The 24,393-nt window shown below is 36.3% G+C and overlaps 1 protein-coding gene across 1 annotated transcript in view; it reads right to left on the bottom strand.

Moving 5' to 3' along the window:
* Positions 1 to 24,393, bottom strand: part of MRPL13 (mitochondrial ribosomal protein L13) — a 51,801-nt gene that overhangs the window by 25,626 nt on the left and 1,782 nt on the right. The window contains exons 2-5 of the mRNA XM_043978060.1: positions 23,816 to 23,939; positions 14,300 to 14,393; positions 12,042 to 12,102; positions 3,710 to 3,796 (exon numbers count right to left, since the gene is read on the bottom strand). Of these exons, the coding sequence (XP_043833995.1) occupies positions 3,710 to 3,796; positions 12,042 to 12,102; positions 14,300 to 14,393; positions 23,816 to 23,939 (366 nt within the window). The remainder of the gene's footprint in view (positions 1 to 3,709; positions 3,797 to 12,041; positions 12,103 to 14,299; positions 14,394 to 23,815; positions 23,940 to 24,393) is intronic.

Below are 24,393 nucleotides of genomic sequence, written 5' to 3'. Positions count from 1 at the left end.
TCATCTGTAAAATGAGCTGGAGAAAGAAATGTCAAACCACTCCAGTATTTTTCCCAAGAAAACCCTAAAAGGGGTCACTAAGAGCCAGACATGACTAAAAACAACAATAACTGTCATCTTTGCCAGTCTGTTGGGTGTGAAGTAAAACTTCAGTATTGTTTTAAAACTGATATTTTTTTTAGCATTTATGATTTGGAGCAATCTTTCATATGACTTTTCATAGCTGGCAATTATTTTGAGAATTGTCTGTTCATATCCTTTGTTCTCCTATCTACTAGAGAATGACTTGATCTAAAATATCTTTGTTAGTTTCCTATATACCTAGGATATCAGCCTCTTAACAGAGATTATCTGATGCAGAATTTTTTTCCCCCCACTTTTCCTTCTTATCTAGGATTTTGTATCCTATTACTGCACTAATATTGTTAATAGCAAGTTTTTCAAATGCGTGTAATCAAAATCATATATTTTTTCTTTTGTGATTGCTTCTACTCCTTGTTTGGTTAAGAACACTCCTTCTAGCCAGAGCTGTTGAAAAATTCCAATTTTGTGAAAGAGAAATTAATCTGGTTCTCTTATACATTTTTGGGGAGTGTGTTGTGTTAGATATTAGTCTAAAGTTAATTTTTACCAAACTAAAAAGTTTTCCCCAGTGTTTGTCAAATATGGGGTTATTATTTACATCCTTAGATTTGCTTCTCATTCATCATTATCTAGCCTGCTCTGATTTATCTTTCATTTTTAAATTAGTGTCAAAATTTTTTGAGGATTACTACTTTACAGTATAACTGGAGTTCTCAAAGGGCTGTTTTCTCTTTATTCTTACTTCTTTTCATTATTTCCCACGAGATTCTACACCTTTCTTTTCCTTTCTTTCTTTCTTTTTTTTTTGCAGGGCCAATGAGGGTTATTTGCCTAGGGTCACACAGCTAGTAAGTGTCAAATGTCTGAGGCTGGATTTGAACTCAGGTCTTCTTCAATCCAGGGCCAGTGCTTTATCTACTGTGCCACTTAGCTACCCCATACCTTTTGTTTTGCCAAACTAATTTTGTCTGGCTTCACAAAGTATTATCTTGGTATCTTGATTGCAATAGCACTAAATTAATGATTTAATTGAGGTATTATAGTCAATTATTATTATATCTAAAAGGTTCAACAATCAACAATATTTTTACAATTATTTAAGTCATTCTTTAAAGAGTGTTTTATGTCTTTATGTAAATCTTGAGATTGTAGATATGCTGATTCCTGGATATTTTATGCATTTTGTAGTTAATTAAAATGTAACTTCCCAATTTATTATTTCCTTCTAGATTTTGTTACTACCATGAAGAAATGCTGCTGATTTTGTTGATTTATTTTGTGTCCTGTTGCTTTACTGACGTTTTCTGTTGTCTCAATTTCTTCATATTATCATATCATCAGCAAATGGATAGTCGTCTCTTTGTGTTTATGCTTTAAATTTCTTTCTAAAGTCTTATGTCCAAGGCTAGGCATAAGATCTTTATAACTCTTAAATAAGTTAAATAACAGCAGGAATCCTTGCTTTACTCTAGCATTTATTAGCTTTTAGCGTTTCTTCATCATAAATATTAGTTTATGGTCTATAGCAGTATTAGTATAAAATATACCGAGTACATAATACATTTCGTGTTGTTTTTTAAACAATTCTGAATCTACTAATATACTCAAATTATTACTTGAGATGCTTTTAACTTGATCAATTTTGTTAATTCTTTTTCTACTGTTGAATTATCTTTGAAATTTTCTCTTTTTTTTTTTTGAATCAGTATTAGTGAATGAATCTACTTACAAAAGAGACACATGAAGCATTCTTACCCCAAAAATTACCTGAATAGATTATTTGCTTTGCAAACAACCTAGACAACAGAAGGCCAATAAGGTTAATAAATATAGCAACCAAAGAAGGCACAATTAATCACAAAATTTAATCAAGTTATAAAGAACACCACAATAGAAGGAACAATAAAAGATCTCTTTCTAAAAGTACATAAGGAGACAAGAGTGAAAGTGAACTTAAAAAGAGAAAGTGACTGAGGAGAAACAGGCTCTGAAACATCAAGGACTAAACTGCAGATTAGCAGAGCACATTAGAGGAGGTCACTGCCAGTTATCTTGACTGATGTCTTGCCACTGGTCTCCGATGACTGGAGGAGAGATTGAGGCAGGTGCAAACACTTCAATCCAATTCACTTCCAAGTCAAGATATCACCTTCCTTATATCATTGGTCCTCTTAGAGAATGAAGGACAAACAGCAACAAAGGAGAGAGGGGAAGAAGGTGTAGGAAATGTGTGATGGAACCTAATTAAGCCAGTGGTAAAAACAATGAAGGGAAAATAACTCCTACAGTCTGTCAGAAGAAGGGGGACTGTATGGCAAAGGGAGAAATTTAAACAATTGAGTAAAAAGGAGAAAATCTTGATTCAGGGGTAGGTGAGGATCCCGCTGAAGAACACCCATTGGGGGAAGAAGGGAGATATTTTGATGCAGGAAATGGGAACCTTTGATGGTAGAGAGACCACTTTAGAGAGAGTGTTGTGTCTCCATGCACAGAATACTGGCTCAGGAGAGAGGGAATCAGAGCTCCTCAAGGCAACTTGACATCAAAAAGGTTGAGAGGTATGAGGACCAAGAGAAGAGATTCATGACAAGTGGAGAAAAAAATGATGATGGGAAAGACTGGATAGCAATGAACGGTACAATCAGAAGCATAAGAAAATTTCTACTATGGGGCAATACTTTTATCCTATTTGCTGTAGGAATTGATACTTCTAAGGCACAAAAGAAAAAAAAAAAGATGGGAGGAGAGGAAGGGTCAAGAATTACAAGGCATAGAAACTGTTTAGAAAAGGGAACTTAAAAAAATCAAACAAATCAAATTGAAGGGAGAGAAAAGAAAGGGGATTTTGCTTAACTAGTTAACTTACATAAAAAAGGAAAAGAATTAAATAACTAGATAAAAATAAAAAAAATTTAAAATGATTAATAAGAGAAATTCCAAAACTTGGGAACTGGGTCTCAAACAAGAAGATGGTTTTAGGGAAAAAAGACCTGTCAGAATAGTTACCTTAAGTAGAATAAGTAAAAATAATTGAATACAGAAGAGGAACAAAAAAAAGCCAAATAAGGGGGTGGGGTGGGGAAAAGCAAGCAAAGTAGAGACAAAGGAAAATGTAAACTTAATTTTCATAAGTTTAAATGTTGAATTAAACAATCCAACAAAATGAAGATAATGGACAAAAATATCTGCTGCTTAAAAAAAAACACCCAAAAAGCGAAGACATACACAGGATAAAAATGAGGGGCTAAAACAAAATTTACTGTGTATCAGATGAATCCAAAAAAGCAGCAATTATAGCAATTATGATATTAGTAATAACATTCTATAATAATATAGTATTATAATATATAATATATAAGAACATAATTATAATATTAATGATATCAATGATACTATAAGATGAAGCAAAACCAAAAATTTATTATGTAAAAATATAAACAAGGAAAATATATTACACTAAAATAAACCACAGACAAATCAATATCAATGTTAAACTTACATATAAACCCCTTTTAGAAAATTACTGAAAGCATGTGTATGGATTTACATGATTGAAAAAGACCGATAAAAGAAATGATACTATAGAGAAAACAAAGGATCATTGAGAACAATGATTAAGACTTACTTCATCTGGAAAAAGATGTAGCCTTTGCATCATGGTTCTTCTGTGCAGATTCTTGGGTAACATTCCATAAACAGCTAGTTTTACAATCTGAAAAACAAACACACAAAGATAGAGCACAATGTGGTTAAATAAGCAGAATGAGGTTTGGGACTTAGAGACAAACGAGAAGTGTTATATGATGTGACATCATTAATGTGAGAATGAGAAAAAAGGGAACAAGTAGAACACTAACATAAAGTGTAGAGAAAACATAAGAAAGGAAGTTAGGAGTATTTGTGCTGAGCTAAATTTATTTCATTTATTTTGAAATGTTTGGAAAAAGTAGGGAATGTTTGTCTAGAAAAAAGAGGGAAAAACACAAAGGAAAGACCTAGAACAGCACAGGATTTTGCAATTCTTTCTTGAACTGTATGATATCAAAGGAATTGATCAGGCTAATGATATTAGTAACAACACTTCACACTTATACAGTGGTTTAAAATCTGCAAAGCACTTTACATACTGTGTCATGTAAAATTTAAGTGTGGTTGTTTTATTTCTGTCCCAAGTTTGGGGAAAATTAGCTGGGGTTTCTAATATATAAATGAGAAGCTTTAACACCAGTTTGGGGGCATTAAGCATTTATTAAAGCATACCAAGTATTAGTAAAAAGAGAACATCTGGGTCAGAAAGTTAAGAAAAGGCCTATCTAGCCTTGAGCTGCAGCCTGGCCTGCTTCTTCCGCCAAGCCTGTTTGAGAGCCAAACTGAGAGTGGAAGCTTTCTCTGCATCTGGAGGAGAGGTCCTTACACACTGCTTCAAGCTAATTGGCTAGCATCACCCAAATCCATTGGTTCACTGGACTTGAGGGTGGTCCTGTGTTGAGGTCAGAGTTCATAGCCTCTGAGAACACACCCTCTTGAGGGCCAGGCAGGTGTGGTTTTAATTGAATTAATTTTAAGGGAGTTAATCAGGGAAGTCGGTCAAACCAATCAATCAATCCAATCAATCACCTGAGCTGGGGCCTTTGGGCATTCTAAAACCCATTATTTTCTCACAATACATTATTTATTTGATTTTCAAAACAATTTGCTAAGGTGAGTGCTATAATTACCCTCATTCTGCAGATGAAGCAACTGAAGCTGATAAATAAATATCCAGGCCAAGACTTGAACCAAGGTCCCCTTGGTTCCAAATCAGAGCATCAGCTCTGGGTCTTGAGCTACGGAAGTTCATATGGATATGATATGAAATTGTTCTTCATATGCTTTGTAATTCCATAAAACATGCTGAAATTTTATTATCTATAAGACGAAATGGAAAAAGTTCATATGATATGATAGTTCTCCTTGTGCAACAGCTCTAAACATTTTGTTTCACTGGCTACCTTTGCAGGACAATGGATTAAAAGGACAAGCAAAACTGACTAAATCTCACTTCTCACTGAAAATAAAACGAAAAAATTTAAAATTAAAAGAAAAAATGAAATTTTCTTTGAGAAGCCATTATTGAGAAATACCATAAACAAACTATTAATTCATATCTATACCAAAAGTATACACAACAAAATTCTGTACATATTAATTCTAAAACAAGACCATCTTTCCCTAAGGACCTTCAGAGACCTTTGAGAGCCATTGGCCTTTAAAAAAATGCCTATGTCTACATTATCCAACTCCATTTAAATTCTTAATTTTGGAACACAACTAAATTATGACAATAATGTAAAGGATCTATGATTTTATGAATATGGGTGACTAACTCCACTGATGTAGGTCACAATCCATTTCTGACAGTTTTCTATATCCTTCCACAAGTTTACCACACAGAATATACTTAACATGCTGAAAGTCTTCCTTGAATTCTCTAGATATTAAGAGGATAATAATGAATAACCAAAAATTCATAAAATATCTGGGGACCAACCTACCAAAGCACACAAAAGACTTGTATAGATTAATTTACCAAGTGTTCCTTAAAGAAAAACTGAAATAACTGGAGGACTATTCAGTGCTCATATCTAGGCCATGCCAAAATATAATACAAATGATATTGTTTACTTGTTTTTCAGTTGTGTCCATCTTTTCATGACCCCATTTGGGGTTTTCTTGGCAAAGATACTGGAGCAGTTTCTACTTCCTCTGGCTCATTTTACAGATAAAGAAACTAAGGCAAATTGTGTTAAGTGACTCACCCAGAGTCTTCTGACTCTAGGGTTGGCACTCTATCAATTGTGCCACTCAACTGCCCAATAAAATTAATAATATTAGCATAACTAATTTATGTTTTAAAACTATATATGAATCAAATTACCAAAGGGATATTTTATAGATCTTGAAAATAAAATAAAAAGATAATTTGGAAAAACCAAAGATCTAGAATATCAAGGAAAATGATGAAAAGAAGTAAGGATGAAGAGGGAAACAGCACTTCTAGACCTCAAAATATATTATAATGCATCAGTCATCAAAATCATTTGGTACCAGTTTAAAAAAAAGAGAGATGTATGGAACAGACGAGACAAAAGAGATTAAAAAACAAAAGAACTCAATAATCCAATGTGATAAAGTGGAAACCTAAGAAAAATCTAATTTGATAAAAACTGCTTGGAAAACTGAAAAGCAGTCAGGCAGAAATTAGCCTTAGAAGAATACTTTACACCATATTCCACAATACATTCTAAATGGATACATGACCTTAATATTCAAGATCATGCTATAAAGAAATTAGAAGAGAAAGAATATATACCTCTCATAGCTATGGGTAGGAGATGCAGTCTTAAGATGAGATAAAGGCAATTACAAAAGATAAAACATAACTTTGATTACTTGAAACTGAAAAGCTTCTGCACAGCCATTAATGTACCTAGAATAAGAAGGGAAGTGATCAAACGGGGAAAAAAAATCTTTGTATTAAAACTTATCTGCTAAGAGTTTGGTATATCTCTCATTCCCAACAGATAAGTGGTCAAAGAATATAAGGAGTTCTCAAAATCAGAAATGTGAAGTATTCACAATCAATGAAAGATTGCTCCAAGTCACTAATAATAAAAGAAATGCAAATCAAAACAACCCTAAGGTTCACCTCACACTCAGATAATTGGCAAAAATGACAAAAAATGGGAGTAGTCAGTGTTGGAAGTGTTCTGGAAGGATAGGCACACTAATACATTGTTGGTAGAGCTGTGAAATCATACAACCATTTTTTGTGTGTGTGTGTGAGGCAATTGGGGTTAAGTGACTTGCCCAGGGTCACACAGCTAGTAAGTGTTAAGTGTCTAAGGCCAGATTTGAATGCAGGTACTCCTGACTCCAGGGCCAGTGCTCTATCCACTGAGCCATCTAGCTGCCCCCGATACAACCATTTTTAAAAGCAATTTGGAATTGGGCAACTAAAGTAACTAAAATGCCCATAGCCTTTGTATGTAGTTCTATAGCCCTTTGGGCATAGTTCCAAATCAGCAGCAATTTTAATGATAGCAAAAAATTTAAAACAAAGTAGGGGCCCTTCAATTGGGAAATGGCTAAACAAATTGTGGTACATGAACATAACAGAATAGTCCCAGGCTGTTAGAAATTATGTGTGTAATAAACAGAGAAGCATGGAAAGATCTATATGAACTGATGAATGAAGCAAGTAGAGCCAAGAAAACAATTGCTGTTCAGTCATTTTTCCAGTTGTGTCTGATCCTTTGTAATCCTATTTGGGGTTTTCTTGGCAAAGATAATAGAGTAGTTTGCCATTTCCTTCTCCAGGTCATTTTACAGATGAGGAAACAGAGGTAGAGTTAAGTGACTTCATCAGGATCACACAGGTAGTAAGTGTCTAAGGCCAGATTTGAACTCAAGAAGAGGAGTCTTCCTGACCCTAGGCCCAGCACTCTATCCACTGTGCCACCTAGCCTCCCAGAAGAAAATACACAAAGTTAACTACAACAAGGCAAATGGAAAGAAATATACTTCAAAAAATCTAAAGTAAATGACTCGACTGAAAAAGATATCAGGACACCCCTAAACCACCTCTTTTATGGAAGTGGGAGGTCCACAGTGTTACACATTGCACATATTCTCAGACTTTTTCAATGTTTCATTCAGTTGTACTGATTTTTTTTTCTTCTCTAAAAATCACTATTTATTATATAGGATGGCTCTGTGAGGAACCAGGGGAGAGATACTTGGAATAATTATGATGATGTAAGAAAACAGAAGACATCAATAAAAACTTAATTATTTTTTTCTTTAAAAGGAAGATACTGATGGAGTGAGCAGGCTCTCTATTGACTTTCCTTCACTCTTGCATTTTACAAGCCCATCTTTCCTTTTCTTTTTTTTTTTTTTTAAGTCATCTTTTACAAGGCCTTCACTTCCTAACACTTTGTTTATAACATCTAATGTGTGGCCTGTTGATGCCTGCCATTTGTCTTTCTATTGCTCTCTGTGTAATCAAATCTAGTTCTTTGGGGGCATGTATGAGGCTACTAAAGAAATATTGGTATTCTGTTTCAGGCTGAAATTTGGGGTGAACATTTATAATTTTTCAAATGCAATTCAGTTCATTCACTTCCTTCTATTCAATTCCAACCCCCTGTCCATATTCATTTCCTGTCCTCCCTTCAAGAAAAAGATAAGGTCCTATAATTTGTTCATCTAATTGCCTATCGATTTGGCTTTGAGTACCTTGTGACCAGGCTTTGTTCAGCTCAGGCAGAGTGGATATTGTAGCCATCAATGACACCTCTTACCTCAAATACACGGTTTATATATCCCAGTTATTCCACCCATGGCACTATCAAGTCTCATAATGGAAAGCTGGTAATCAGTATAAAAATCATTAACAGCTTGTAGGAGTGTGATCCCACTAATATTAAATGTGGAGATGCTGGAGCCAAGTATATAGTAGAGTCCACTGGTACCTTTACCACATGGGAAAAGACTCTGGCTCACTTGAAGAGTGGAGCTAAGCATGTCATCATCTCTACCCCTTCTGCTGATATCCCTAGGTTTGTCATGGGAATAAACCATGAGAAATATGGTAATTCCCTGTCAGGAATGCCTCCTGCACTACCAACTGGTTAGTCTCCTTGGCCCACGTCATTCACAACAACTTTTAGCCTTGAAGAAAAATCCATGACCACGAACCATGCCATTACTGCTACACAAAAGATAGTAGATGGCCCCTCTGGCAAGCTGTGATATGATGGGTATAGAACTGCCCAAAACATAACCAATGGTGCTACTAAGGCACCAGTGAGCCATATCATACCTGAGCAGGATGGGAAGCTCACAAGCATGGCCTTTCATATCCCGACTCTAAATGTGTTTGCAGTGAATCTAATCTGTCACTTGGAGAAACCTGCCCAATATGATGTTATCAAGAAAGTGGTGAAGCAAATTATCAGAGGGATGCTTGAGGGGCATCTTGGGCTATGCAGAGGATGAGGTTGTATCTTGTGACTTTAACAGATGCCGGTGTTGGTACTGCCTTTAATGACTATCTTGCCAATTCATTTACTGGTTGAATGGTTATAGCAACCAATTATGGTTAACCTCATGGTTTACATGTCCTCCATGAAGTAAAGTAGAAAGCCATGGATCTTCATGACCAGCCAAAAGGGAAGTTCTACCACTGGGGAGCCAACATCCTTAATCTATGTCCCCATACTGGAGTTCTCATGCCCCAAACACAGTGCTTTTAAGGGAGAGGCATAAAATCTCACTCTCCATATCATCAATAAAGTTGTCATGTTGAGTGAAAAATTAAAAAAAAAACAAACAAAAAAACCCCAAATTATCCCTGCCGCCACACTGCTTCCCCCTACCCCCCAAACAATAAGCATAGTGGAATCTTGTATTCTCTACATCTCTCAGTCACCTGTATGACTTTTTACCATGTCTCAGCTGTCTTCTCACCCTGGAATATTCCTCTACTATGCACTGTGCCTTGCATATGGTAGGCACTTAAATGCTTATTGACAGATTTGGCCAATCATGTTGACATCCTCCTCCCACTGGCAATTTCCCTCTGAGGGCCTCCATTTTGGGGACTGGCCCAGGCTAGCCATGCTTTACTTCCTCGAAGCCAATTGCTTATTATGAATCAACATGTAAGCAAAACAAAAACTATAATCCCTAAAGGATATTTTCTGAAAGAGAATGACCTGTTTTAATTTTTTTCTTCCTTTTCCCAAAAAATTGGCAAATAAACTGTGGGAATAGTTAAACAAGATTCTTTAAAAAAATTAGATTATATTTTTGTGATTTCTGGAAGGAAATAAAAGTTCCTAAATATTTTCATTTTAAAGTCTAAAATCTGCATATCTGACTCAGGCTTTTAAAAACAGAGAATCCTTGAAGTTCCTTCTTGTTGTCCAATAAGCACATTTTATTATTCTAATTATCTTGTCTCTGTCTTGTTACACAAGAACAACTGTCTCCTCTATGTGCTGGGATGGTAAAACAATGTATGTGTGACACCAGAATTAAAGCACTCCTGACAATACAGAATGTTTCCTCGATGTCACTTCACCTATCTGAGCCTCAGTTTATTCATCTACAAAACATGGATAAAATTTGCACTACCTACCTACCTCAACCAAGCTGTTATGAGGGAAGCTCTTTTTAAACTTTACGTTACTATATGTGAGTTACCACGTTTTAAGAATTCAAACTTTATCTTTTGTGAGATATGACTTCGTGATTAAAACAACAAAAAATTGTAGAAAAATAGTTGAGAACACACAAATATATAAATTTCATTAAGCTCAGCCCAAAGAAAAACAAAACTTTTTTGGATGAAAAGTTTGCAAATCTTAATTTCTTCTTAGTATTATGAAAAACAAACAAGATACACCTGGCAGCTGTACTATACTAGGTTCTGGTGATACTCAATAGTCTTACATTCCACGGTGGATACACACACAATACTCAAGTAAGTAGATACATACTACTTACACTAACTAAGGGGAGAGGTGGCACCTTAAGCCTATTTTAGGGACCACAAAGTTGAGGTCTAAATAGGTTAAGTGACTTGTTCTTAGAAACAAGGCTAATACGTGACAAAACTATGAATCTAACCAATGTTTAACTACATCCTAGTGGTTACTGGTAAAGTGAAAACAATAGAAGAGGTGTTTTTTAAGATCTATGCTAGCTCCAAAATTCTATCATTCTGGGAATAATGGAATCAATAATTTTTGGTCTGCTATTGATTTAGAAATTATCTCACCAATGCTATTTTTTATCCATTAACACTCTGAATCCAAAGACAGCATAATAATGTAGTAGCTAGAAAGCTGGCCTAGGAGTCAGGAAAACTTAATATAAGTTCTCCCTCTGAGACATACTAGCTGCGTGACCATGGGCAAATCACAACCCTATAGTGTTCCAGAAATTCTCAGTGTATAAGGCACAGAAAAGATCCTGATTTATTAACCATAGGAGGCAATTTTTGAAACATTTTCTAAGACTGTCTCAAACATTTTATAGTTCTTTCTTCTTAAAAATAGTCCAAGAGTTTGGCAAAGTATCACTGTTTCAAAATGATAAATCATGGGATTTCTAAGTAACACAACTTAGTGGATAGAGTGTTGGATTTGGAGCAAAGACTGTGACTTACAATCTATGTGACCTTGGGCAAGTGATTTAATGTCTCTATTTTTCAGATTCTTCATGTGTAAAATGAAGGAACTGAATTATTTTATTTCTAAGGTCCCTTCCAACTGTGAAACTTATGATCTTATAATTAGAGTTAGACCATACTGCCTCCTAGTGTATAACTGACACACAAGAACAAAATTAAAATATTAAAAAACTCCAGATGCATAATTTATAAAACATCAAAGAAAATATATACTTTGATCTAACAGTTATGGTTTGGGATCAAACAGGTATGTTTCCAAAGGCCTTTTTCATTTACAAACTTTTGCTTTTGGGCAACTAATTCAAACCTATTAATCTTCCAAAAATAGGGCATTTACTTTGGCATTCAACAGTATAATAATATGTACCAAGAATATAACACATTTTTCAAAATGAGAAGAAACATTTCTGACCCGGTTGTTATTTCAAAAATTATCATCTCCATTTTAGAGGTGGGGAAAAATGAAGGCTTGGAGAGAAAGTAACTTGCTCAAGTCAAAGGGCAAAGCAGACACTTCAATCCAAGACTTCCAATTCAGTCTTCTCTCCATTGCACCATAATGCTACCTCTCTGACAAATTTGACCTTTTAAAATCAGTCTCTGTAGCTTGTTTGAAAAAAGATAAAAGAGGATAATATGTATTATGGAAAGAAATGACAGACTTGGTTTGAGGAAATATTTAAGGGGTATTTGAAAAAAAAAAAGTTACACTTACTGCTACTGGATCCCGCTGGTGAAGCTGAGCTGCTGTAACTTGTCTGAAACCACCTGGGTAGCTATCAAATAAATAAAAGTTTTTTTAAAAGGTGAGGAGGATGGTATTTCTTCACAATATTCCACAATGGAACACATCATTTTATACCGCATAAGAAAAATAATTCTTCCTAGAGTAGTTATTCTGAAAATGTCTTAAACTCCAGGCATTTGGAATGACATTTTTATAAGTGGTCAATTGCTATTATTTTATATATAGCAATTTTAGTCCTTAGAAATTTCAGGGGCATAATTACATCACAGTGCCTCAGTGTAATATACAAGGGGGATATATAGGAATGCTAAGCTTAAATGTAATTTAAGCTTATATTATATTCATAAATGAACAGTGCTGAAGTTTTGTTACTGGATCATTTAGACTTAAAATGGCAATGTTGGCTAAATCTGCCATTGCAAAACAGGCAGTGGCAAAAAGTCACCAGAGAGCTTTTGTACAAAAGACTCACACTGGGTGATGATAAAACTTGGCTGACTTACTTAATCTTTCTGTGATTATCAAATTAGCTAATATAAGTGAAGGTGCTTAGAAAAGTACAAAATGCCAAGCAAATATAAGATTATTCTATAATGATGAACAGGCTGGTCAAGTGTTTTTTTCAAATATTTTATGAATATACGCTGTTCAAGAAGCAAAGGTTAACATGCAAAAGAGTCACTGTGAATCTTTTTGGCAGATTAAGTGCCATGGCACTTTAGTCTTGGCTATCTGGCTAGCAATTTTATTTCCTGTCCACATTTCCACCACTGAAAAAATGTTTTAGCTTTTACCTAGAATGATTTTCTTTTTTTAAACCCATGACCACAGAAGAAGATAGACTTTGTTACCTTCAGATCTTTACTCAATGCTTGTGAAGTGATTGGTGAGAGACCGTAAAAGTTTACACAGAAGGGTCCAGAAACTGGTAACTAGAAAGCACTGTGCAGTGTGAGAAATGACTTAATAAGCAATATCTTGGGGAGATTCAGAGGGCTCCCTGCCCTCTTCCCCGATAAGTCCTGTCTTTTAAAGATCCAGTTTTCCTTGATAATAAGATTGTACTGAATCTCTTCATCTAGGTCAGACCCATCCCAAGCCTGCAAGGTGGGGCAGTGCCTTGTGTTCTACTCAAGCTTGGGTGGAGACAGATACTTTAGTGTAGATGGGAAGGCCTCTCCTCTAAAGAGGGGTCACTTAGCCCATCCATTGAAAAGGGTATACATTCACTGAATTGCTAGTCCCAGTTTTAAAAGTAAAATCAAAAAAGTTATTACAAAAGCCCAATGCTTTCCTCCCATATAAGAGAGCTTCAAGGCAGCAGGATGACTATCAGTATACATGCCTCACTATGTCTGTATGCTGGAGGTTGTTGCATTAGCATAGATCATAAAAGTGTACTGCTATGATTACTGACAGAATAGCGATGATAATACTTAGCATCAACACGTAGATTTAATTTGGTCACAATCTTGTTATCTGGTGTGGGGTTTTTTTGTATTATCTTCTTAATAATCTTTAAATTTCTTGTATAACCTCACTGACCAGTAGAAGCAAGTGAGTTATAGAGCTGAAATATGGAAAGATGTTCAGTAAGATCTCACAGATTTGGTTCCATGTACCAAAATTGGCAAAAGGAAATATACAAGATCCCCAGGAAGGAGAGATAAACAGGACGTAGACAATGAAGTCTGTTTAAATTAGCTATAGACACCATGTGGGGAAAGTGGAGATGCATTTTGTATGGCAGGGTTAGAACAGGAACCATTTTAGTAGGAAATAAGGTTTTGATAATAAAAATTAAAAGGCACCATAGAGCTCTGTGTAGAGTTCAGTATAACAATAGTGAAAGACATAATGAAATTCTTCTCCAAGGAGAATGGTTTTTGCAGTTGTATTTACAATAAGGGGAACATATAAGGTTGGAATGCTGACCAGGAGATTGGAATAATCCCTTTTCATACTAAAGGCTGTCTTGGTAGAATAAAAATTATAGCTGGTAGCAAACATTGCTGTATATTATGACTGAATATAAGAAGTTGTATGCAGTCAATTTAAGAGTGATTTAGATATATAGCAAAGATAAAAGCAGTTCCTTCTTAAAAACAAGCTTTTTAAAAGGTAGTTTTAAAAATACATCAATAATAACTATCTCAAAGAGCAACAGCAGGTTCACCATCACACTAAATTGTTAGCTTCACTGATATTGTCATCACTTAACTTACCCAGTGTGTGAAGAATATACTTTTTGTTCCCATTTGTTCCCAGAAAATGCAATATGCCTTGTGTTCTTTATGACAACATGATCCCCACACTTACCTAGAATAAAGTGTTCAAATTTTGAATGAGAGAAAAATTGCCTCAAGGAAAAAAACGGCATTATTTAGAAAAGTTCATAAAGTTATCAAAGAAACTCAAAATGACACAATACAAGTTAGAGTGGAACATCAGACTCCTGCAGCAGATTTTTCTTCAATGATAAATGGTGCACTTTGCACTGATTGTTCTCCTAGGTTTAGAATGCACTCCTTCCCCCCTTCTGCCTCACAGATTCCCCCTTTTTTAATAATATAGTTCAAGCACCACTTCTACATGAAGCCTTTCCTGGTACCCCCAATCTCTAGCGCCCTCCCAGCAATTTGGTATTTAAGAACTTTGTATTTATTCTCTCTAAAGTTATTCTATATATGATCATATATGTTCTTGTTTTTGTCTTTGTATTTTGAGCCCTTACAGCAGTACCTGGCACATAAGGGTCTAATAGATATTTGTTAATTAACTGTCATTTCCTATTAGAATATAAACCCCTTGGGGGCAGCTAGGTGGTGCAGTGGATAAAGCACAGGCCCTGGATTCAAGAGGACCTGAGTTCAAATCCAACCTCAGACACTTGATACTTACTAGCTGTGTGACCCTGGGCAAGCCACTTATCCCTCATTGCTCGCCCCCCACCAAAAAAGACTATAAACCCCTTGAGCTCCTTAAAGTTTTCCCACTCATGACCCCTTTTCCCATGGGTACACAGGTATATAGAATAAGTATACATAACCTTTTACTGTTGTCAAATTTGTTGCACCCCTCCCCCCCCATTCAGGTAAATGACCCTATATGGGATTGCGACCCTTTAAGAATCTTTGGACTCAATTTCTATGCTACAGGAAAGTACCTCAGGTGGTGACTATGATGTCATGAACAAATATATCAATATAATTTAAAGGAAAAGACAGGTTTGAGTACTGGCTATTTGTGGCTTTAGGCTAGTCACCGGACCTTCCTGGAATAAAGAAGGGGGTTGGAAAAAATAATATCTCAATTCCATTCTAATTCTAAATCCTATCAAATCTTCCAGAACATCCCTTGGGCATTCCATTAGAAACTGCCGGTCAAGGATGGCATCAATCCACTCATTGCCATTTATTGGATTTAGTCATTCAGCTGCATCTACGGAATTGTACACCCACTTGTGCTCTGAGATTATATATTTAACCTCCATGCCCAAAAGAACATCAGGAGAGACCTTTGCTGCTAATGCGTCTTAGAATTCCTATTGCTTCTGATTTATTTCCATTTCTCTTATTAGTTATTTTGTTCCCACAGTTATTTTAATAGTTTCATGACATCTCTTTGCCAAAAGTCTTATTTCTATTTTCCCTACTCACTGCTGTTAGTATGTATAAAGTAACAAAAAGAACTATTTTAGACCTGAGTTCAAATGTGACCTCAGATACTTACCAGCTGTGTGACCCCAGGCAAGTTAGTTTACCTCTGTCAATCTCAGTTTTCTTATCTATAAAACAGGAATGACAACAGTACCACCTCCTAGGGTGTTATGAGGATCAAATGAAAGAATATTTGTAAAGTGCTTAGCACAGTGTCTGGCACATAGCAGACATTAAAAAAAATGTTTATTAAGAACTATTAATTAGAGAATGACTGAACAAAGCTGATATATGAATGTAATAGAATACTGTTGGGAAATAATGAATAGGAGGAGCTATAAGAACCATGGATGACTTGCATAAACAAAAGAACATAACCAGGAGAAGAAAACACATAATGACTATAATAATGTGAAGGAAACAACACTGAAAGACGGCAGAATTTAAGGTAACTGTAATGGTTAATCTTGGTCTATGAGAAATGATAAAATATATTTGCTTCTTGGGTACTGTGCAGGTTGGTCTTGTTCAACTGCTTTTCTCTTTTCCAGTGAGGAATGAGTAATATGGGGAAATCGCTGTGGTATAAAACATAAAAGGTATCATTCTATGAATGACAAGAAACTATAAGAAGAACTGAGAAGGAATATGATATTTAATGAATTATTAAGGCAGTACTGTAGTTAATCAGAGGATCAAGTGAAGGGAAAGAGAAGTAGATTATAAAGTCAAAAAATGTAGGACTGGAAGGAATTTTAGACATTAACTATTTGTGTGTGTGTGTGTGTGTGCGCGTGTGTGTGTTTTAAACAAATGAGGAAACTGAAGCACTGAGAGTTAAATGATTTGATAATAGCTAGCATTGTATGCCACTTTAGGGTTTCTAAAATGCTTTTACATGTTATCTCATTTGTTTCTCACAACAGCCCTTTGAGGTAGATGCTAATATTTTGCAGATGAAAAACCTGAGTCTGAGAGAGATCAAGTATCTTGCCTAGGGTCACAAAGCTAGTGTCTGGGCAGTATTTGAACTCAGGTCTCCCTCATTCCCAGTCTAGTAGCTAGTGATGTGTGTGTGTGTGTGTGTGTGTGTGTATATATGTATATATATGTACATGTATATATGTATATGTATATGTGTATGTATATGTGTATATACACACACACACACACACACACACATATACATACATACATATATATATATATCCCCCCCCCCCCCGGGGGCAATGGGGGTTAAGTGACTTGCCCAGGGTCACACAGCTAGTAAGGGTCAAGTGTCTGAGGCCGGATTTGAACTCAGGTCCTCCTGACTCCAGGGCCTGTGCTTTATCCACTGTGCCACCTAGCTGCCCCCTAGCTAGTGATATATTAAAGACTAGCCTTTTTCTTTTTCTTTTTTTTAAGTAAATCAAGAAATACTTTTTGAATGATCAAAAATGGGCATCATAGCCAAAGAAAAATTCAATGCTTCATTTTTTCAAAAGGTAGATATCTGATTTGAAGAAAAAAAATCATACCTTAATATTGTGTGCCACATTTTCATTAAATATCTTCTTAAAAGGTTTATGTTTTGAATGCCTGAGGCCCTGGATGTGGTATAATACTTTCATTATGAATCAGAATGGGTGAAATAAAACTAATGAAAGAAATGTTTTAAAAAGTAACACCTATAAGAAGTTAAATTTGTACAAAGCACAGCTCAACTTTTATCCCTAGTTGTTAGAATGAATTCAATTCAATATACATTTATAAAGCACCTACTTGTTAGTGTCAAGGATAAAAACAAAAATATTCCTGTTCTTAAGAATAGGACATTCCTCAAGGAACTGACATTTTATATAGGTGCCAGTATACACATACTTGAAGTTGACTTTTTTTGGGGGGGTGAGGGAGGTGGGCAGGGCAATGAGGGTTAAGTGACTTGCCCAGGGTCACACAGCTAGTAAGTGTCAAGTGTCTGAGGGCAGATTTGAACTCAGGTCCTCCTGAATCCACGGCCAATGCTTTCTCCACTGCGCCATCTAGCTGCCCCTACGTGTACTTGAAAAAGTAAATTTGAGGTAGTAGTATAAAGAGGGATAATGAGGGAGAGCATGAACTTAGCCTTAAAGAAAAGGATATAGAAGTCAGCCCCACACTGCACAGGGGTGGGGGAGAAGGAGAAAAGGGTGAATGAATGAATGCAAAGTAGAGTCTAAGAATTAGCTAGTAGTTCTGTTTGGCTAGAATACAGAATAGGAAAGGAAGTACTATGAAATAAAGTTGAAAAAGAAGGTTGAAAATAAACTGTGGAAGGGCTCAAATGTTAAGTTGAGGAGTTAGTATTTTATCAGAGAGGCAATAGGTAGCCTGTTTTTGAACAGGGGAGTGATATAGTCAGCTCCATGTTTTAGGAAGATTATTTTGTAAACTGTAGGATTAGAATGGATTGGAAAGGGAAATAATCTAGAAGCAGGGAAATCAATCAGAAGGCTATTATAGGGGCAGCTAGGTGGTGCAGTGGAGAAAGCACTGGCCCTGGATTCAGGAGGACCTGAGTTCAAATCCGCCCTCAGACACTTGACACTTACTATGTAACCCTGGGCAAGTCACTTAACCCTTATTGCCCTGGAAAAAAAAAGGCTATTATAATAGTCCAGGGGAAAGGCAATGAAGGACTGAACTAAGGTGTTTAATATAGGCCATATAGGGACTGAAGTGATAATAGCAAATAACAGCTAGCATTTATAAAATGTTCTGAAGTTTACAAAATGCTATTTACCTTATGTCACTTGACTGTCACAAAAATCCTGTGAGGTAGAGGCTATTATTCACTCTGTTTTACAGAAAAGGAAATCTGAGAAAGACAGGACCAGGCTCACACCACTAATAAGTGTCTGAGGAAGCATGTGGACTCCAAGTCCAATGGTCACCTAGACAAATTGTCAGTTCTGTTAGAACGTAAGCCCCTTGAGGGCTGGGACTATTGCTCCTTGTTTCTACCAACCCCATAGCTGAGCACAGTGTTGGGCACAGTAAGCATTTAGTAGCTTGTTTTTGATTGGTATAAAGACAAAGATAATGAAGCATACTCGGCAATTGAGCTGAGATTCTAGCAGAGAAGAGATTACTGATGACTTTTGAAAGAACAGATTCAATGGCTTGAAGCTTGGTAATCACATTGCAGGGAACTAACCTCATGGTGCCTACATCTCCTCAGACCCTTGCTGGGCATGTGGCCCAGACATCAAAAGGAGTAGGGAAGGACCCATGTGCACGAGAGCCGACTTTAGTAAGGAAGAGTTTTTAATATGTTTTAAATAAACTTTTGTGGCTGGGCCTGGGAACCTAACCAAGAGTTAATACATTATTACTACTGGAAAAATGAAAGCTAAACTCCAAGAGACCAGATTACAAAAGAATTTTTGGAATACAATCTGTAAATTAGACTTGCCTATGATTAAATTTGGAGTCTAGTGCCACCTTGTGGATATAGAATGATTCACAGCTTAAAATTTTACCAAAATTTATGGGTCATCAATGGTGTATTAAATATTGTAAAACAAAACAAAACAAAACAAAAACCCACCCCAAAACATCTTTTAGCCAATAAACCATTTGATCTTCATCACCAAGTATTAGGTAGGTAATTAGAGACAATTTATGCTGAGAAGAACCAGCTATGGCTAATTCATGGATTCAATCATTCATCTCCAAGCAAGATGTTGCTCTGTAAAGGACTCTTCTTTTCAGTGTGATGCAGTTACATTTACAATGATACATCTGCAGAGAGACTAGTAGGCATTTAAAAAATATATTTGCCTATAATATTTCTTCAGGCACTAGAATATTAAATGGCCAATACTAGTAAAATATTGTCTTAATGAGTGCCACATAAGAGTATAGTATGGGTAAGGGGTAAAAAAAACAAAACCAAAACACAATAAAATCAGAAGACCAAGGATTCTAGTTTGGGCTCTACCATTTGATGATTATGACTGTGAATATCACTGAATCTGTTTCAGTTTTCTCAGGAAAAGAACACCTATCCCAGCTATATTACAGTTATTGTAAGAATCAACTGGATGTATTGTAAAAGCACTTTATAAACTACAAAACATTATACAAAAGGCAAGAGATATGTAATATGTAAATATAACTAAACTATTTCCATGCCCTTACATATAACCATTATAAATGTTTTTGCTATTGAGAATTATCAATGCAGCATTAGAAAGATTATCAGAGGATATCTACCCAAGGCCTATCTCAAGAATGGATAAGTGGTCATCATACCACTACTGAAAAAGTTGGGCAAGAGGATATGATACGTTGTATGAAAATAAAATCCTGTATAACTGATAGATTTTATATGACAGATAATTTCAAAAATTAGTGCTGGTGTATTCATTCATTCATATAATTTTGGGGAGGCAATTGGAGTTAAGTAACTTGTCGAGGGTCACACAGCTGGTAAGTGTCTGAGGCCACATTTGAATTCAGGCCCTCCTGACTCCAGGGCTGGTGCTTTATCTACTATGCCCCATGTTATTTATTTATGGCAGATATCACTTTGTTCCTAAACTAACATCTTACTTAGAACAAGAGGTGAGTAAAGCCTACTCAAAAGCTATGCCAGTGAAATACAAGCTTTGGCAGGCACTGTTAAACTGGAAAGGCTTTGAGTACTCACCTAGCTAGAGACTATGTTTGTCATTAAAGATGTGTTTCTGTAAGTCTGGAGAGGCTCATCCCCAAAAAGCCAGTTCTCAGCTAATGATTTTTTTGGGCTACACTAAATAAATCATAAAGATTATCTCTTAAGGCATGGAAGGATTTTGATCACTGTTAATGGCAGAAATACTCACAAGATGAAATCATGGCTCTTTAATGTACTCAAGTTGTTTTTTTGCTATGTTTATGTGTGAAGGGCTAAAGGGGGAGAAAGCTTATTGTGTATGTATTAATGCTCTGGCTAATAATATACTGAGGCTGCATATGTTAAGAATAATGTGCTGAAATTTGGAATTATACCCAAAGGGCTATAAAGCTGTACATACCCTCTAACCCAGCAATACCACTATTAGGTTTTTTTCCCCAGAGATCATGGAAAAGGGAAAAGGACCCACATATACAAAAATATTTATAGCTGCTCTTTTTGTGGTGACAAGGAATTGGAAATTGAGGGATTGCCCATCAATTGGGGAATGGCCAAACAAGTTGTGGTATATGAATGTAATGGAATACTATTGTACTATAAGAAACGATGTGCAGGCGGATTTCAGAGAAGCCTGAAAGGACTTACATGAACTGATGCTGAGTGAGATGAGCAGAACCAGGAGAACATTGTACACAGCATCAACAACATTATGTGTTGATCGGCTGTGATAGATTTGATTCTTCTCAGCAATACCATGGTCCAAGATAGTTCCAAAGGAGTCACAATGGAAAATACTCTCCAAATCCAGGAAAAAAAAAGAACTGTTGAATCTGGATATAGATTGAACCATACTATTTCTATTGTTTTTATTGTTTTTCTTTTTCTTTTTTGAGGTTTTTCCCTTTTGCACTGATTCTTCTTTCACAGCATGACTAATGCAGAAATGTGTTTAATGTGATTGTACATATATAACCTATATTAGATTGCTTGCTGTCTTGGGGAAGGGGGAGGGAAGGAGAAAAATTTGAAACCAGAAATCTTACAAAAATGAATGTTGAAAACTATCTCTAAATGTAACTAGAAAATAATAAAATACTTCTATGGGAAAAAAAAAGAATAATGTGCTGAGCTTCAGGTTGTCTTGAACAAAAAAAGGAGTGGGGAAGGCTGGGGAGGGAAGGAGGTTCTTTGAGAGACTGAATCACCCTGACATGTGAATGAGAGAAGAACCTACTCCAGAAACTGCAGGGACAAGCAACCTGGACCCCTGCTGAAAGATAAGGACCCAGAGGTGGCACCAAGTACTAACTGAAGAAGGAAGAACTAGCCAGAACAAAGTTAGAATTGTAGATAAATCCAAGCAGCAGTGTGCACCTATACTCAAGCCACTGCTCTGGCACCAGAGGCTGAGTAAGAACAGGTCCATACAAATTAAAATAACCAAGTGACATGAGTGACATTTGGGGAGAGATGATGCTTGCAAGTGTTACAAGAGCTGTCCCTCTATAAGGAAAGTCTCTCTAAGAGGAAAAGCGTTAAACCATGTAAACAGAATTTACATTCAGGAGTGATATGGCTCCTTTACCCCCAAATTCAAGTCTATTACAGCTTACACTTAAGTTATGAACATTTACTGAACTTCTCTCAGGCACAAGGTTACTCTGGGAACACAATGAGTTGAAGATTTTGTTGTTGTTGTTTTTTAGTGAGGCAATTGGGGTTAAGTGACTTGCCCAGGGTCACACAGCTAGTAAATGTTAAGTGTCTGAGGTTGGATTTGAACTCAGATACTCCTGACTCCAGGGCTGGTGCTCTATCCACTGCGCCACCTAGCTGCCCTGAGTTGAAGATTTTGGAGGTAAAAATGCTATGTGTTTGAATATCTGTAAATTCTACACTTACTGCCAAATAAATCTTGCTAATCTGTCTTCCTGTATTCAAGAAACTTTAATGGTTCCCCACTGTCTGCTGGATAAAATGCAAACTGAAAACAATCTGGATCCAACATTTCCAGAGTTATCTTTCATTACTCTCACTAACATGACCTATGTTCCTCCCCAAATGGCCTACTTATGCTCCAAATACATGTAGTGCTATCCAGGGACCAAACTTGCCCTCACAGCCTGCCCTATGCCTGCTTGATGACATCATTCAGCATACATTTATTAAGTGCCTGCTATGGTGCGAGGCAATGACTATACCAGGATATAGATGACCTAGATTTGGCTCTCCGAAAGTTTAGAATCTAGAACCAAAGGATCACATATTTAGAACTAGATGTGAATTTAGAGATTATTTAGTCCAACTCCATCATTTTGTAGATGACAGAAAGCTAGAGATATTAAGTGACTTGTCCAAGGTCCTATGGACCCTATGAGGCAGATCTGGGATTCTAACCAGGCCCTCTGACTCTAAAAGCAGAATTCATTCTGCACCACACTATGACAGAACAGGGGATAGCAGTGGCATTTACACCAGTACTTCTGATAGAAAGGCCATTAAGGCAAATTCAAAAGGCAGTCCTAGGGAAAGTAATTGATTTATTTGAGGGAGAAAAGATTTTTAGCTGGAATATTGGGGACTTGGAAGGAGAAAGAGATGAAGAGAAAGGAAAACAGGGAAGGCTTAATGGGGGAGGAAGTACCTGAGTGAGGTACTAAAGAAACTTCAACAGAAAGAGAGGATACAACCATTCTAAGCCTGAGGTACCAAAGATATAAAAGACATAGAAAAAATCACAACAACAATGGGGGAGAGTCCCATTCAGTTTGCTTAGAATTGAGAGTATCTGGAGAAGATAAAATAGAATAGGGCTAGGAAGTTACATCCCATCCCATTAGACTGTGAACTCCTTGAGGTCAGGGACTACCTTTTGAGTCTTTTTATAATTTGGCAATTATCGAGGAGCCTGGCACAGTATAGGTGCTTAACAGATGTTTACTGCCTGCCCGCCATCTAGGGCTGACACATTAACCATCAACTAGTTGGATACCATCCTTCACAGTTAAGCAACTTGTCCAAGGTCATACAGGTAGACAATTCAAAATCAGCTTTCAGATCCAGTGTCATACCCACTTTGCAGTGCTGTGGCTGGAGATCTGGGGCTTAAGTTTAGGAAGCCAGGCTTAGAGCTAATAGATAAAGACATGTGAGTGAAACTAACAAAGCAGTGAAGAGGAGGAAGAGCCAGGAGGAGACAACCCTTGGGGAAACTTCAAACTTAAGGAACTGAACATGAAATAGTGTCTGAAAGATAAGGTGTAGGCAGAAAGAAAAGAGAACTTGATCCTCAATATCTTAGCAGGGATCACTGGCAAAGAGCAGGGCAGGAAGAAAAAGGTCCTGAGGAAGCACAAAGCAACTTAGAAACTATCATTACATCAATAATTTTGCCAAGAACTCAAGCCATATATTACTGAATGGTCTAACACAATACTTACTCAATTGATGGTATACAGGTTTGTGCAGCCCTTGAAGTCTGACTGATGCTATTGCTGCAAGTTTGCCTGGAGGTTGCATTTTTCCATCTAAGAGATACCATATTTGGCCAAAGGTGGCCCATTGCTAGAAAAGAACAAAAACATTTTTATTGAAAGAAAAATGAAAATCAGCTAATCATCAAGTTATCAGAGTACATCAGAACCATAGTGAAAAGAACCTTCGACTTGGGGTCAGGAGTGGTTTACACTTACATATACACTTAGCAAAGTCAATCTTTGTACCGTTTAGTTTTCTCAACTATAAAATGAGTTACATAAATGAGACCTATTGGTGTTCGTCACTTAGTTATAAGACAAGCTAATATAATTTGCAAAACCAATATAACTGAAAATAAAAGTTTCCAGTGATTAAATACTTTACTTCAGGGCAGTATTCTATTCAATAAACATTTATGAAATGACTCCTATGTGCCAGGCATTGGGGATACAAAAAAGAGGCAAAAGATAATTATTTCCCCTTACGGTGTTTACAATCTAATGGAGGAGACAAATGTAAACAAATACATACAAAGCAAGTT

Source organism: Dromiciops gliroides, chromosome 1 (assembly GCF_019393635.1).
Source record: "Dromiciops gliroides isolate mDroGli1 chromosome 1, mDroGli1.pri, whole genome shotgun sequence".
In the NCBI taxonomy this organism is placed as follows: domain Eukaryota; kingdom Metazoa; phylum Chordata; class Mammalia; order Microbiotheria; family Microbiotheriidae; genus Dromiciops; species Dromiciops gliroides.
Note: the sequence above shows the minus strand (reverse complement) of the source record. Positions and strands in the feature narration are given on the sequence as shown.